The sequence below is a fragment of the Triturus cristatus genome, chromosome 3_1 (assembly GCF_964204655.1).
Source record: "Triturus cristatus chromosome 3_1, aTriCri1.1, whole genome shotgun sequence".
NCBI lineage: Eukaryota > Metazoa > Chordata > Amphibia > Caudata > Salamandridae > Triturus > Triturus cristatus.
The window spans coordinates 637,005,171-637,020,627 of NC_140583.1; the positions used below are offsets into that span (position 1 = coordinate 637,005,171).

At 48.2% G+C, this 15,457-nt stretch overlaps 1 protein-coding gene across 4 annotated transcripts in view; it reads left to right on the plus strand.

Annotated features, from left to right (window-relative positions):
• LCTL (lactase like) overlaps positions 1 to 15,457 on the plus strand; it is a 181,571-nt gene that overhangs the window by 74,546 nt on the left and 91,568 nt on the right. For all 4 annotated transcript variants that reach the window (XM_085644612.1, XM_085644614.1, XM_085644615.1 and 1 more), the window contains exons 6-8: positions 4,159 to 4,268; positions 5,981 to 6,109; positions 7,372 to 7,467. In XM_085644612.1, coding sequence (XP_085500738.1) covers positions 4,159 to 4,268; positions 5,981 to 6,109; positions 7,372 to 7,467 — 335 coding nt within the window. The remainder of the gene's footprint in view (positions 1 to 4,158; positions 4,269 to 5,980; positions 6,110 to 7,371; positions 7,468 to 15,457) is intronic.

Genomic DNA, 15,457 nt, shown 5'->3' on the forward strand with positions numbered 1-15,457 from the left:
AACTCTGGCGGTGTGTGCTTGGAACTGGGACCCAAGTGTGGGCAGTGAGTGTGGCCTTGAAGAGGTGACCATAATGCCTGGGGCTTTATATAATACGAGCATATATCCCTTTCTAAAGACTGAGAGAAACACTGTGGTTTCATCTTTTGCTCTTGTGTTCCGGTCACGCTGAACTTGGAACCGCTGGAACCATTCTTCCACAAATTTCAGTTTTTGAGTTTTCGCTGCTTCAGGTTTTCTTGTTAATTAACCCTAAGTTAGAGTGCTTCTCCTCCCAAAGTGAGAAAACCTTTTTACTGGGTGACCAGAGACCTATGGGTACCCTCAACACCTATTTTGGGATTGCAACCATCAATTTTCGAGATACAGAACCCTTAACTTTTTGTATATTCAGTTTCCTGGTGCCCCTTTGGATCCTGAACTCGATCATCTGGAGCTCAATTGGCATCTTGATGTGGCTGTGAGCTCTGTTACAACGCTGATGGCCACACTATATCACACAGATCAAGGACTAAAGATGATGCCTACCATTAAATCCCTCTCGCACATGGGGGCTTGGGATCCCTAGATTATTTTGAATGGTGAATTTGTTAGGGCTGGGATGGCTGCTACAGTACTATCTCACTGCCATCACCGATGCCCAGGACTTAGGGATAATTATGGATAAAGATCTTATGATGGAGACGCAAGTGAACAACATTTATGTCGCAGAGAGACTATCTCACCAGGACACAATGCACTTTGTAAACGATGTCACATAATCAGTTTGTGATCAGATACAAAGGGAAGACTCCTTCCTACTGTGGGGAGGTGTTAAACGTTTGTTGCTCTTAGTTGGCTGTATGTTTGATTATAGTCTGCTGAATTCATTGTCTCCTAACAATCTCTTTTTCCATGGAAATATAGGAGTTTGCAGTCCCGTTTACAAGTGCCGTGGTAACTTTCAAATTGGGCTCAAGTCGTGTTTGTACTCTGGTAGAAATGATATTTTTTAAGTAAATAACATTTGAGCCTGACGTTCTTGTAGACGAAATTCTCACCAGTAGAAATGCTTGCAGAGACTGCTATATACTTAAGTGCCCATAACCAGTAGGAAACCCTGGAACCAGACAACAATGGTACTTTTTGAGTCCACTTTTACCCTCGTCCTTGTAATGGCTCTTGAGACTCAAGGATACTGCCAGCCATATTCATGGAGGGTCTGGTTTGGCAAACAGAAATGTGACATTCCTCATGATCAGTGGGGAACAACACTGCACGTCCTTGTTACAGCACATCCCATGCTGCGGTATCCCCAAGACCCCCGGGAGTCCCACATACACACCAGCCACAGTCAGCACTCCTCACCATAGGATGGTGGGTCTCTATACAAGGGCTTAGAAGACACCGAGAGCCAGTGGTGCTGGAACAGTTTTGAGGGTGGGGTGCTGGCCAGTGACGTGAACCCACTAAAGGCATTGGACCTGATTTATAGCTTGCTGGAGGGTTACTCGGTCACAAACATGACAGATATCCTGTCTGCCTTATTTCAAGCACCACAGGACTTAATGCACTTGTAATAGGGCAGATGAGATACTCGTCAGGTTTCGGCTAGAATATCCCATCTGCCACACCCTAAAGCAAGCCCATAGAGATATGAACAATTTTGTCAGGTAACACCAGGAAGAAATTGCATGAGGAAATCCCACACTATTCTGAGTTTTGCAGCTTTGGACAGGGTAAAACATGTGTTCTTACCATGTAATCCCCATATTTCAAGGTGCAGAACTCTTAATTGGCAAGTAATACCACATCTGGTAAATACCGACCCAAAGCTCTATTTTACTGGGTGTGGTATTACCTCCTCAAATGCCGTGGGTCTTAAAATGATCCCCCCTTATATTTCAATGTTGTGGATATTTGCATTATTTCTTGAAAACTTTAGTTTGTACATTGACACACTCTCCTGTATCCCTCCTCACTGCAAGTGTGCCAGTAGGGTCAAGTTACAAAACGCCTTTACTTTCAAATTCAAAGAAAAGTAAACACTGTGTTAAAAAAATGTATCAGCAATTAGTCACAAGGAGCCCGTTGACATTTAACTGCCTATCTTTAACAAAAATATTACACCTTGCAAGACAAATTTGCCTCTTTATTGTTAATTTTCAAAGAGAACTTCAAAGTTATCTGGCGGCATTGCAGCACCTCCAGCAATCCTAATTCCATTGATACTGGATACAGCTGAATCCTAAGTGCCTCAAGGATTATGAATTACTTTGCCCAATATAGTAAAAGATAGCCAAGGATTCCTTTCTATGGGCTTGCCCCACCACTAACCCTTCAAAGTGTCAGACCACAAGCTGCCTGCCTATACCAAATGAGAAATAACCAGTACTTTGGCCTGCTCTGATTCTCATTTTTAGGCTTGCAACATCTCTTGTAATTAAAACAACAATCTTAATAGGGGCTTAGGGCCTGCCCATCACTTGCCTTTACTTACCATTGGTTGGCTCCCACGTCACTCTGCTTTCCTGTCTTCCTATTTTTCAGCAGCTCCTTCTGGCCTCCAGTTTCCTCCGGGCTTCTGAGTCTTCATCCATGGAGTGGAGAATGGACCAAGTACTGTTTCCTGTGGCGAGTGTCCCTCTACTGGCCGCAGGCGCTCCTTTTTAGGTCTCGCTGAGTCAGCGCGCATGCGCTGCTCCGAGAGAGAGAGACTTTAGTAAGGGCTTTAAAAAACGGTACCGCCGGCTACAGCATGCAGTGCATGTGCGCGGGCTTCAGCAAAGGCACCATATGGCATGATTACTGCTGTGCGCGCACAACTCGCGCACATGCACTGCAAGCTGTGGCCGGCGGTAGCATTTTTAGCTTGCTAATCGCGGCACCGGTGCTTTACTTTTAACATTACAAGTAAAGCTCCGGTGCCGCGATTATAGCAAAAGTAAAGAAATAGAAATAAACATTTATTTCTTTACTTTTGCTATAATCGCGGCACCCGAGCGCTTTACCTTTAATGTTAAAAGTAAAGCGCCGGTGCCGCGACTATAGAAAAAGTAAAGAAATAGAAACAAACATCTATTTCTTTACTTTTGCTATAATCGCGGCACCCGCGCTTTACTTTTAATGTTAAAAGTAAAGCACCGGTGCCGCGATTAGAAAGAAAACAAGCATTGGCATAGCCAATAGGTCTTGCCTTTGGTACCTTATAAAAGAGTTTAGCCATGCAACAGTTGCATAACTAAATACTTATAAGGTCCCAAAAGCGAGACCTATTGGCTATGCCCATGCTTGTTTACTTTTGCCATGCACTCTGCAGTCCCTCTCATTCACCACCATTATGCCAATGCTTGTTTACTTTTGCCATGCACTCTGCCGTCCCTCTCTTTTACCACCATCCCCCCACTAGCTGAGGTTTCACCAGTCCCCCACTCTCCAATGTCATTCCAACCAGTTCCACCCTCGTGTTGCTCGACTCCCCCAACCCCTCACACTGTTTTAACATGTTTGTAACCCTCCCCATTGTTTTATCCTCCTCCTGTGCCCTCCTTTTGCTAACCGTGGATTCAACCAACTTGCTCACCCTCAAATGTCTTTCCCATTCTCCTCTCTCATGTTGCTTTACTGCACCAACCTCCCACTCTGTTTTTATACATGTTCCAAAGCAGCATGGGCTGCTGTGCAACATGGCTTAAAGTAAAATTAAAAAAGGCCTAAGACATGGTCAATGCTGGCCGCGTCATGGTGCTTTTTATTTTTTACTTCAAGCTATGTTGCACAGCAGCTCATGCTGCTGTGCAACATGTGAAAAAAAGAAAAACCATGGACAAAGCCAATAGATTTCACAAAGGCAAAACCTATTGGCTTTACCAATGCTTGTTTCCCTTTTGTTACATGTGCTGCTATTTAAATAGCTTTGGAGTTAATGTGCAATAAAGCATGCATGCAAAGGTTCACTACTAGGAGGTGAGACGCAAGGTAAGAACTGAACGATCCTTCTTAAAGACGGCCTCCAACTACTTTTAGTTAGCGACAATGATAATAGTAAAAAACATAACTGTATACTGTAATCTACTGTGCACTTTATAACTTATTAATATGAATTGGAATTATTATCATGTCACTATATCTCCAGTCATTGTGTGGAATACTAAATGTTTAACTCATTTGTGTCCATAGCTGACCATGTAAACGAGAAGGGGATCAAATTTTATGATGATTTAATAAACAACCTTTTGGAGAACAAGATCACACCAATTGTGACCCTCTACCACTGGGACCTTCCACAGGTTGGTGAACACTCACAGGCGTTAATCATGCACAATATTAATTCAAGGGAGACCACTAAAATTAAACGCCAGGAAGAGACTGCTGGGGTAGTACCAATAATTACAAATGGTCCTGTGGAGAGTGCGCGGGTGCGTAGATCAACCATTTACCAACAGCCACTATAGGCTCTGTGGTATTCCACCTTCATATCACCTGTAGAATATCATGCTACCAGAATATCGTGGACAAAATATCAAGGACCGAAATATCCACGAGGTAAGGAAATATAGATCAGTACTGCTTTACTTTACTGGACATCACATCTGTGTACCTTAAAGATATGTATATGTTCAAGGTACACAGATGTGGAGTTAAGAATAGTACATCTATAGTTAAGAATAGTAAGTCTATAGTTAAGAATAGTAAGTCTATAGTTAAGAATTGTACGTCTATAGTTAAGAATTGTACGTCTATAGTTAAGAATAGTACATCAATAGTTCTAGGTAAGAATAGTACATCTATAGTTAAGAATAGAATATCTATACTTACCCATCTACACAGGTCATTAGTTACAAGCTACCGTACAGACTTGCACCCAGCTGAAATGTAAGCCCCTTGTCCAGGGAGTATCATGGAACTGGTAAGAGATACTCAGAGGGCGTGAGGGAGGGCTCTGAGGGTGTCTCTGGGAATATATGGAAAATGTATAGGGTGTTTACTCCTTTCAACTATACATAAAACAGCAAAGTATAAAATATGCACCGCCTCATGGCTACCATGCTACCCTATCAGTATACATTTCACTCCAGAACAGAGGCCGAAGCAGAAGGCATGGGCATGCAGACGGCATTGAGAGCATACGTGTCTTTTGTAAGGCACTTGTACATGTTCTTTGCGCTACTTGATTACCTCACACTCTGCGGTCAGAGAGAATCTACTAAGAGTCTTGGGAGCTGAAAGTAAATAGCTAATCCTTAGGTGTTTCACGAAACAGAAAAGACTGTTCCAGGCTGCAGGCGCCACAATAAGGAAGTTACTGCCTCCTCTTGTATGAGACCAGTTATAGGTTGGTTGGCAATCCCAACGTGGCTGGTAGTTGCAATTAACTACCCATCAGGACTGAAAGATTTATATGGCTACACGGCTCTCGAGTTTTGACCCACACACAGCTTAAAGTTAGAAAAATGTCCAGGTAAAAATCACCCAGAGATGGGGATAGCATGCTGGAACAGATACAAAAACTCTGAGCCCTGGACATAATTCTGCATTCCAGCGGCACACATTGTAATAGCTCTGTGAGAGTGCGCTAATACCTCGCGGTATTGGGGTTACATGATGCAGTATTACCATGCTGTATTAGCAAGGCACTCATAATAGGACCCTATATAATTTAAAGCATGGTATTAAAAGATGTGTCTGGCCCAAAAGGCACTACCTGGGAAGCATTTGGATAGGTTTTTGCCAAGAAATGTAGGGCTTTGTTCATAAATGTACAGGTGTGCAATACCAAGATCTTTAATGGGGATTAACAGAAATAGGGAGCCAATGTAAGGATCTTGGAAGCGCTGGGAATGATATTTAACCACTGAAAAGCAATCGAAGCAGGATTCTGCACCATTTGTAAATTCTTAGGCACCATGTTCCTGGAAATCCCAGCCCACCTGCGATTGCACAACATTCCTCTTTCCACACCATGTTCTTACTCCATGAATTTCTGTGCTTGCCCCAATAGGTGCTTCAAGAGAAACACAGCGGATGGCAGAACATCAGCATGGTCCAGTATTTCAACGAGTACGCCAATCTGTGCTTTGAGAAGTTTGGGGACCGGGTGAAACACTGGATTACCTTCAGCAACCCTTGGGTACGCAATACAAGCAGCACACTCCACATAGATGTAATTCAACATCATAAAACCTTTCCAGGAGCTCTTGGGGAAACCTGGAAAATTCAGACATCTGCATCTATGCAAGGTTGAAGATGTACAAATTTCTTTGTGAATAATAATAACGTGATTTGTAAAGCGCTTGGTTACACCTCCTGGGTGTGTCCCTGCACTGAACCCCGAAACTAGGAAGAGGGATGGATGAGGGAAATAAAGAGATGAGAAACTGGCTTGATATTAGATCGAGTTGAGAAACAGCCATGTTTTCAATTTCCTTCTGAACTCAGTTTCTGAGGGAGAAGCTCTCTGGGCTCCTAGAATCATGTGTTTGATGCATGTGACGCATCAGATTCAGGAGTGAATAAGGTAATCATAGCGGTTAGGTCTTTAGTACAGCAACTGTGTGTGCTGTAGGGCACCGAGCCCTTATAGTCAAGTAAAATATAGTTCCATTCAGTACATTCAAATAAAAAATAGTCCTTTTTAGTAGATCAAAGTAAAATATTGTGCCACGTGTTGCAGGAAGTCAAGGAAATGGAGGAGGAATTACCTTGAGCTGTGCACTGGTTATTTACAGGAATTGTTTAAATAAATTTGTTATCAGTATTTTCTTAAACAATATCTGTGCCTGTACGGGCACGTCGGTGAAGCCCCCATTGCAAGAGGGTATCTGTTTTGAACGCTAGACATCTGCGCTTGGGGATTGTAATGCACAACGATATTGTATACCGGAGAGATCTCTGTGCAGCAACGTGATGTCACATACACCACAAGTTTCACTCAGTGGGATCATCACGTCTTCAAATGCACTCTCACATTTCTAGTAACCCCAAAATCTCCAAAGGTAGCCTGTGGGTTACTGGACCTTGGGATCCTTTGTTGATTTTTTTCTTAGAAATATCGTGGATGGGTCTGGGTCACGAACAGGATGACATGATGAGATAAACTGGTAGTCAACAGGGAGCTCGCTCGAGAATTTTGTGTGCTGAATTGAGCTCAGCGACCAACATACTGCTCCAATGAGAAACCAGATCAGTGTTACAGTCGTAGACTCGACTGACCTCATGTTGCGCTGGGAGCAGAGAGCTGTGATTGGCCAGTGATGGGAATAAGTGGCCTTAACCCATACAACTCAAAATGTAGGACGTTGTGGTGGGATGTGGGGCACGTCCAGGGTGCCATGTGGAACATAAAAGGCATTCCTTCCAACAGTATTAACCACTGTTCCTTTCCATCCGTAGTCTGTGGCCGTGGAAGGGTACGAGACGGGGGAGCACGCCCCAGGGTACCGTCTGCAGGGTACCGGGGCTTACAAAGCGGCACATCACATGATCAAGGTAAGACGATGCACACATTAGATGGGGGCGGGGGCTTGTGCCTTAGTATGTGCCAATCTGGAGTTTAGGTCAACAGAATGGAAGACCGAATATCCCAGAAACACTTGTGCATGGGGCCCAGAATAAAGACTCAATTGTTGTGCTGTCAGTCTAAATATTTACTTCTGTGTACAGGTTACAAAATTAGACAATGTAGAGGTGTAACTTGTGGTAAAGATAGAAATATGTAAAGCACAAATAGGGTACACCTCGGAGGATGTGGCTAGTCAACACCCAAGATGGCCGCAAAGGAGTGAAGCTCCGAACTTCAACTAAATAATCTCCCCCATAATCCGCTAAAGCATCTGGATAGCCCAAAAACAACGTCCTAGGTGCACGTAGAGCTGCGGAGTCATCATCAAAGTTACTTTATTTCGAATTTAGAGTATAAATTCATAAAAAGTCACAAACAGGCACAGGTTTAAATACACATCCAAGATAAAATAATCAAGTCCCATCAGTCTATTTAACAATCCATATCCATTCTGGATTTCAAGGTAGATTTTAAAAAATGGACAATAAAATATATACAATCCGAGTTCAATAGTTGTAAAAACATTAAAGCAAATTTGACTTGAGTGAAGTTCATTTTCTTTAAAATTGGGATCAAAAAGGATTTTCTTGGGACTGAATAAAAAGTGCAAAAAAACATAAAGTGTTCTAAGTTTTGCGGCGATTGTCCATCACAAGCACATACTGGTAACAGCTGACCTCTATTTCCCCCTTTTGGTCTAGCCAATAAAAAATGAAATGTGTTACATCTAAACCTGGTTAGCAGAAATTTTTCGTGTGAGGTAAAGGTGGAAAGCAGATAAGGCTCGGCAGTGGGGGTCGTAATTAAGGTGAGATAGGTCCGGACACTTGGTTTCATAACCTCAATCCCCTCCCTTTCTTGCCTCCTATGGTTCAAGAAAGAGGTTTTGATTAATGGGATGTCGTTCTTAAGGATTTCTTCAGGCTTGGTAAATAGGGAACCCCGTCCCAGTGAGTCAAATCCCTTTTTAATGTAATTGAACCAGGGGATTCGTGCCATGTTCTCTAAAGCCAAGCAGTCCCTAAGTATAGCTCGGGTCAGGGGAATATCCGGATTGAGCCAACACTGTAGCCAAAAGATCATAGGGCGCAGTGTTAAATGGTCGGCTATGTAAGGTACTCCCAGTTCTTCACGAGCCACCAAGATCGGAGTACTTTGCGGGACACATAGTAGTCTTTTTAGAAACTTATTTTCCTCGACCTGTAAGGGTTTAATCACACCACGTCCCCACAACTCACTACCATAGCATGCTATGGCAACACTCTTGGCTCTGTAGATCTGAAGCATGGCCCCCGTCGGTTTCTTCCCAATTTTTTAGGCAAAATTAAAGATTGCAGCGTTTGCCCGGGCCAGCTCTCCCTTTTTTTTGTGTATCACGGCCTCCCACTTTAATTTATCATCAAATAAAACTCCTAAATAAGAGAACACCTTAGTACTAGGAATTATGTCACCCCCTGTTTTAAACTGGAATACCTTTCTAGTACATTTACCCAGTCTCATGGTATAAGACTTGGTACTGTTAATCTTTAAATCTAGATTGTTCATAAACTCGTAAAAAGAGTTTAAGAGAGTTTGAAGCCCAGATTCTGTCCTAGCTATTAGTACAGCATCATCCGCGTATAGCAAAACGGGAATACCCCGTCTAGCTATACGCGGGAAGTCAGCACCAGTCTCTATCAAGGTGCTCTCAAGATCATTTATATAGAAATTAAATAAAAACGGAGCCATGATGCAGCCCTTCCTTACACCTTTCTTGGTTGGAAAGTCATTCGCTACTTTCAAATCCTTACTGTACCTAACGTTTGCCCGGGTTGAAGAGTGTAGATCCCGTAAAAAATGTATCAACCCCACATCTACCCCTCTCGCCTCCATGGACTGCCAGAGCTTAGATCTGTTAACACAATCAAACGCTGATGATAGGTCCATTAAGGCAAGGTGTATTGTACCGGGGTACACCACGGTGTATTTATTGAGCAACAGATACAAATTGAGGCACTGAGTGGTGGTTGAACGTCCTGAATGAAAACCGTACTGACAGTCTGATAACATCTTGTTGTTATCTGCCCAATCCTTCAGTCTGTTTAAAATAGCCCGCCCCATTACCTTCACGACCGAATCAATAAGTGATATCGGTCTATAACAACTAGTGTCACTTCTGTTGCCCTTCTTAAATACGGGCACTATAGTTGACGATGCCCAGGTGTTCGGGCACCCTTCGATGGCGGCCGCATTAAAAACAGGACAAAGGATAGATGCCCACAAGTTAGGGTCTGATTTAAATAAGTCTGGTGGAATCCCATCAGGGCCAGGGGCTTTGTTACTTGTCAAACCCGTGATACCGTCTAAAATCTCAGATAGGGTAAAGGTTATAGCTGGTGTGTCCCCGTGACTTGATATCACATTGCCGGGGTCGGCCAGGCTATCAAACATTGATTTAAAGTGATGAACCCAGTCCCCTTCTCCAATATGAGCCACCAAGCCATCCCCCTCCTCCTGTTGAAATAAAGGACCATTAACAACTTTCCAAAACCTGGCACTGTCTTTCAAGGTACTACTGTCTATTAGTTATTCCCAGGCTTTATCCTTTAGTGAAGTCTTACGGGTTGCAAGGGCATCCCTATACTCCCTTCTCAGGGAGCGCACTACAGTCGGATTTCTAGTTTTTTTTGCCAGTGCTTCTCTTAACCGTTTAGCTGCTTTGGTACAGTTGGTATCAAACCATTTGGGACCCAGGTTGACTCTATATCCTGACTTCCCTGTCAGTAGCTCACTAATTTTCCCGGACATGTTAATAAATGCATCCAGGACACTACTTGCGGTTGCTCCATCTGTAGTGCAGGTAACTATTTCTCCCGAACAGTAGGCCTTTACGTTGTCATTAAAGACAACAGGTGATATTTGAGTCCACCTTAACCTCCTCTTACCGTCTGTCGTACTTAATAATCCTGTTACTGGGGTGTTACAGGTAAGATTGGTCAAGATACCACTGAGATGAGCTGACAACGGGTTGTGGTCACTATGTTCATTAGTTGTAATGGTAAATCCCCCTAAAAGGGGGGTTAGGGATGCCGAAATAAGGATATAATCGAAAAAGGTACCCTGGCGGGGCGCTAGGTGGCGCCAGACCAAGATGGCCGCACCGCTGTGAGGCTCTGGCTGCCTGGTCCAGTAATCCTACACTAATCCGCACTTTCGCACGTTCCCCGTGTGGCAGACTACCTGGATTGTTGGGCGGAGAGCGGGGACTGACATCGGTGCAGATTACGGCCCGCTGCGGGGAGAGACGGAGGCGCGGAGACCTTGACAAGCTGCCCGGGAGGTTGCCTGCGGACGGCGCTGGAGCTCTGGGGTGGACACTGCTGACACGCGAGCCCGGCGCGGCCATGAGGCACGAGGCCGCGAGGCGCTAGCGGAGCTGGTGAGAGTGGCGCGTGGCCTCCTGGAGCTCGAAGGGTTGCTGCAGCCGAGTCGCTCCTGCTAATTAAAGCTGCACCTCTGCTGTAAGGCGCTGTTTATGCCGCGGAAGAACGCCGCTGATCTCTGCTGCCTTCCTTCGGCGAGCGCCGGGATCTGACCGCGCCTCCTGCGCTGAAGTGCCGATCGTCGGAGTGGCGGCGGGGGCTGGCGTCCTAGCTGCAGGCTGTGGGGTCTGCTTGCTCCTGTGGGGCTCACCTTGCGCATCTCGGCGCTGCGGAGAACGGACCACCCATCCTGTGACCCTGGCTGGCTGGATTGGGCGCCTTCCTGCCTGCTGTTGCTGCTGCCCGCGAGGGGGCTGAGGTTGGACTGGGGGCGCGCTGCGGGACCCCTCACCTGTACTGCCGCTGCGTGGAAGCTGACCGGGGGGGTCCATTGAGATGCTGCTGGCTACGCTGCAGGCCTACCGGGGGCTATCCTACTGACCGCTTGAGATCCTCGGCTGCCCCCTGGCCCTGTGTGAACTTGTGGGGGAGATTGCGGGAGGAGGCCCGTGAGGCTGGATCGGCTGTGCGCGAGGAGCTTGTCCCAGGGCTTGCCAACTGGTGGCGGAGGGCTGCCCTGATTTCCCCCCCACTTGGATATTGACATGCTGGTCCCCTCGGAGCTGGGCAGGCGGGGGCACTGGGATCGCGGCTGCCGGCTGCAGACTGGGGGCGAACGGACCCACTGGTAGTGCGTGGACGACCCCACTGCGTACAGTGCCACTGCGTATAACGCTGGGCCTGCTGAGATGGGGAAATCGGATGGGCGTCAGCGGAGGCTCCACTTTGAGTCCAAGAAGACGGGCGCTCGCTAGGGGACGGGGGAGCCCCCCGGGCAGGAGCAGGAATCGCCACCCGTCCCGGTGGCGAGCCCGCAAAATGAGGTCAAGGAAATGTTGCAGCTGCTCCAGCAGAGTGTCAATGGGCTGTCGGGGAAGATGGACACTATGAACACCAGGCTCGACTTTTTCCGTTTTGAAGGTGGATAAGCATGAGGAGCAGCTGAAGGAGATGGAGCAGCGCATTTCGGACAATGAGGACCGCACGGGCACCATGGATAAGCAGCTGACGCAGATGGATCGCCTCTTGAAGGTAATAGCGGCGAAGAACGAAGATTTGGAGGCCCGCAGTCGCAGGAATAACATCCGCCTCACGGGAATTCCGGAGAGTACCAATATCGGACGGATGGAGGACTACGTTGAGAAACTTCTCCTGACGACCTTTGGGGCTGAGGCATTCTCGTCTCATCTGATAGTGGAGCGGGCCCACAGATCGCTGGGACCTCGGCCGCCGCCGGGAGGTCCGCCTCGACCTATCGTGGCACGACTCCTTAACTATAGAGACCGTGATGTGGCCTTGCGGCGGGCAAGAGAACAACAAAATCTACAGTTTGAGGGTGCAGCGTTATCCATATTCCCGGAATTTACGGTGACTGTGCAGGAGGCGAGACGCAAATTTGTGGCTGTAAAGCAAAAACTACGCGTGGCCGGAGTGGACTACGCCCTTCTGTATCCGGCGAAATTACGCCTCCGGCATCAGGGCCGCACGATCCTGTGTGTGACCCTACAGCAGGCGGAAGAGTTCCTTAAGACGCTGCGACGTCGCTCGCCTGACCTGTCGTTGGGATACGGGGAGCCGCGTTCCACTTCGCCTGCCCTTGCGGAGCGGGGGGGGGGAATGAGCATCTCCGGATCCGGACGTTGGCATGGACTCTGCAGTGGAACTGACTTCACCATGGCGGCTGGAGGTGAGAGATTTATTCTGGGGCGGGGATGTGAACCATTAAATGTGTGCTGCATGGAATTGTCTCTCTTGCGGATACGCGGCCTGTGGGGAGGTATAAGGCATGATTACACTTGTTCCTGGTAATGGTTGAACCCGTAGCGCACACCTGCTTGTGCATTTGCTGAGTAAGGGGACACGTGCGAATTTTGATGTTTAGCCAGGCTCCCTCCCAATGCTCCCTCTCTCGGCTCCTACATTCTGGGAGTTGGTTGAACACCAAGGGAGAGAGGGGCGCGGGAGGGTTTTCTGGGTCCACAGGCGCCCCCATCATGGGAAGTCCCCCACGGGGTAGAAATGTTATTGAATGCTTGTTGACCAATCTGTTGGGGTCACCAGGGGGATGGCTGGGGGAGGGGTGTAGGGATACCGGCACGTTTGGGGTGCTGTTGTGGGTGGGATTGGGAGCGGCAGGGGGTTGGTTGGGGTTGTTCGGGGGTGGGTGGAGGGGACGGGAGGCATCGACAATCGTGTTGGCAGCTGTGAACATGGGAGGGCATTATCCTTCGGGGTTTTTTTCCACATAGTGAGAGGGTGACGCTGGAAGGGTGGATCACACATGGTCATTCGCTAGGTAAGGACTGTTCGGCACACACGCACAGCCTGCCCTAACCAAATTGAAACTCCTGTCCTGGAATGTTCGAGGGCTAGGGGACCCCCGTAAGCGGCGGCAGATCCTCGCATACCTTGATAGGCATCATATCAGTGTAGCGCTCCTCCAGGAAACGCACATGGCCCCGGGTGAGGACCCGGCGTTTGGGTGTAAGTGGGCTTCTGTGCGAGTGTTTTCGTCCTATTCTACATATGCCAGAGGCACCGTCATCCTGGTGAAGCGGGGTACTCCGTTTGTATGTGCTGGACAGAAGAGGAGTAGGGATGGGAGGAGTTGTATGCTGTGGGGCACGCTGGGCACGCAGTCTGTTGTGCTTGTAAATTGCTACGGGCCGAATGTTGATGACCCAGATTTCCTGCACTCCCTCTGGGGACAGATAGTGGGGGTGGGAGCCACACACGTCCTTTGGGCTGGGGACTTTAACACAGTCAGTGACCCCCCGGTGGACAGATTTGAGGCACTCTCGCATCACTACACCCGTAGTCAGGCGGCGATGGCCGGGCTCCTCGCGCATGAGGGGCTTACTGACCTTTGGCGATATACGCACCCAGACGATAGAGAGGGTACATACTATTCGACGGGACAGGCGACCTGGTCGCGGCTGGATTATTGGCTGGGGTCTAGGGGATTGTGCCACTGGGTCTGCGCAGTGGGGCACCTTGCCCGCACTTTCTCTGACCATTCGCCTGTGTGCCTCACGCTTGAGATACCGAACCTTATTGCCACTCCTCGCAGCTGGAGGCTGGCCCCGGGGGCCCTTCTGGACGAAGTATTTAAAAAGGAACTAGAGGAAGAGATTGTTGAATTTCCTTGCCCGCAATAGGGGGTCTGTGGCGCAGGTGGGTACGGTATGGGAGGCCTTGAAGGTCACCATTCGGGGCACCTGCATGGCAAAAAGCTATGGAGTGTTGCGTGACTTGCACCGGCGCCTTTGCCTGCTTGAGGGCCAACTAAAGGTGCTTGAGGGGGAGTTGTGGCACGGAGACTCTGGCGAGGGGCAGGCAAAAATGCGAGACATCATCACTGACTACACCTCCACGGCGGAGCGGGAAGCCCGGTTCCGGGAGAAATATATCACTGCCCGGCGCTATGGCGAGGGAGGCAGGCCGGGGCACGCTTTGGCTCGCGACATTAGCAAACCACGCTATACAAACTACGTGCTGGAAATCGAGGATGCCAATGGGAATAGGCACAGGGATGGCCTGGAGATTCTGAATACCTTCACCGACTTCTATGAGTCACTATATTCCTCCAAAGGGGTAAACTCTACTGACTTTGCTGCCTTCTTTGGCGACATCACACTGGGATATCTAAGTGGGCGGCAGAGGGAGTTCCTTGCTACCCCGTTTACGCTTGAGGAGATTCGGGACGCTATTGCCCAACTGCCAGCGGGGAAGGCGCCCGGATCCGACGGCCTGCCGGCTGATTTCTATAAGTTATATGCTGAACACCTCGCGCCAGTGCTGCTGGAGGTGTACTCGGAGGCGCTGGAAGTGCAGGTATTGCCGGCCACGATGAGGGAAGCCCTTATTATCTCCCTGTTGAAACCTGGGAAACCCTCTGATAAGTGTGACTCCTATAGGCCTCTCTCGCTCATTAACGTGGACATAACATTTTTTACTAAAATGATAGCTAACAGACTAAATCTCCTCATGGATAAGCTGGTGTTGCCGGACCAGGCGGGATTTATCCCTGGGAGAGCGACGTCCCATAATTTGCGCACTCTCTTCTCCATCATGCATCAGGTGGCCCCGCACCTCCCGCTGGCCGCTGTCTTCTTGGACGCCACTAAGGCGTTTGACTCTATCGAGTGGGAATATCTTCATGCGGTCTTGTGCAACATGGGGTTCCCGGTAGGTTTCTCGGCTATGATACGGCTGCTATACACTGCGCCAGTGGCTAGAGTGATGGTAAATGGCCACACCTCTGCTGCCGTGGCGCTCTCCCGGGGTACCAGACAGGGGTGCCCGTTATCGCCTCTCTTGTTCGCATTGGCGGTGGAACCCTTGGCGGCCCGGGTGCGGCAATATTACCGGGACAAGGCGCTTATCTGCCCTCTAC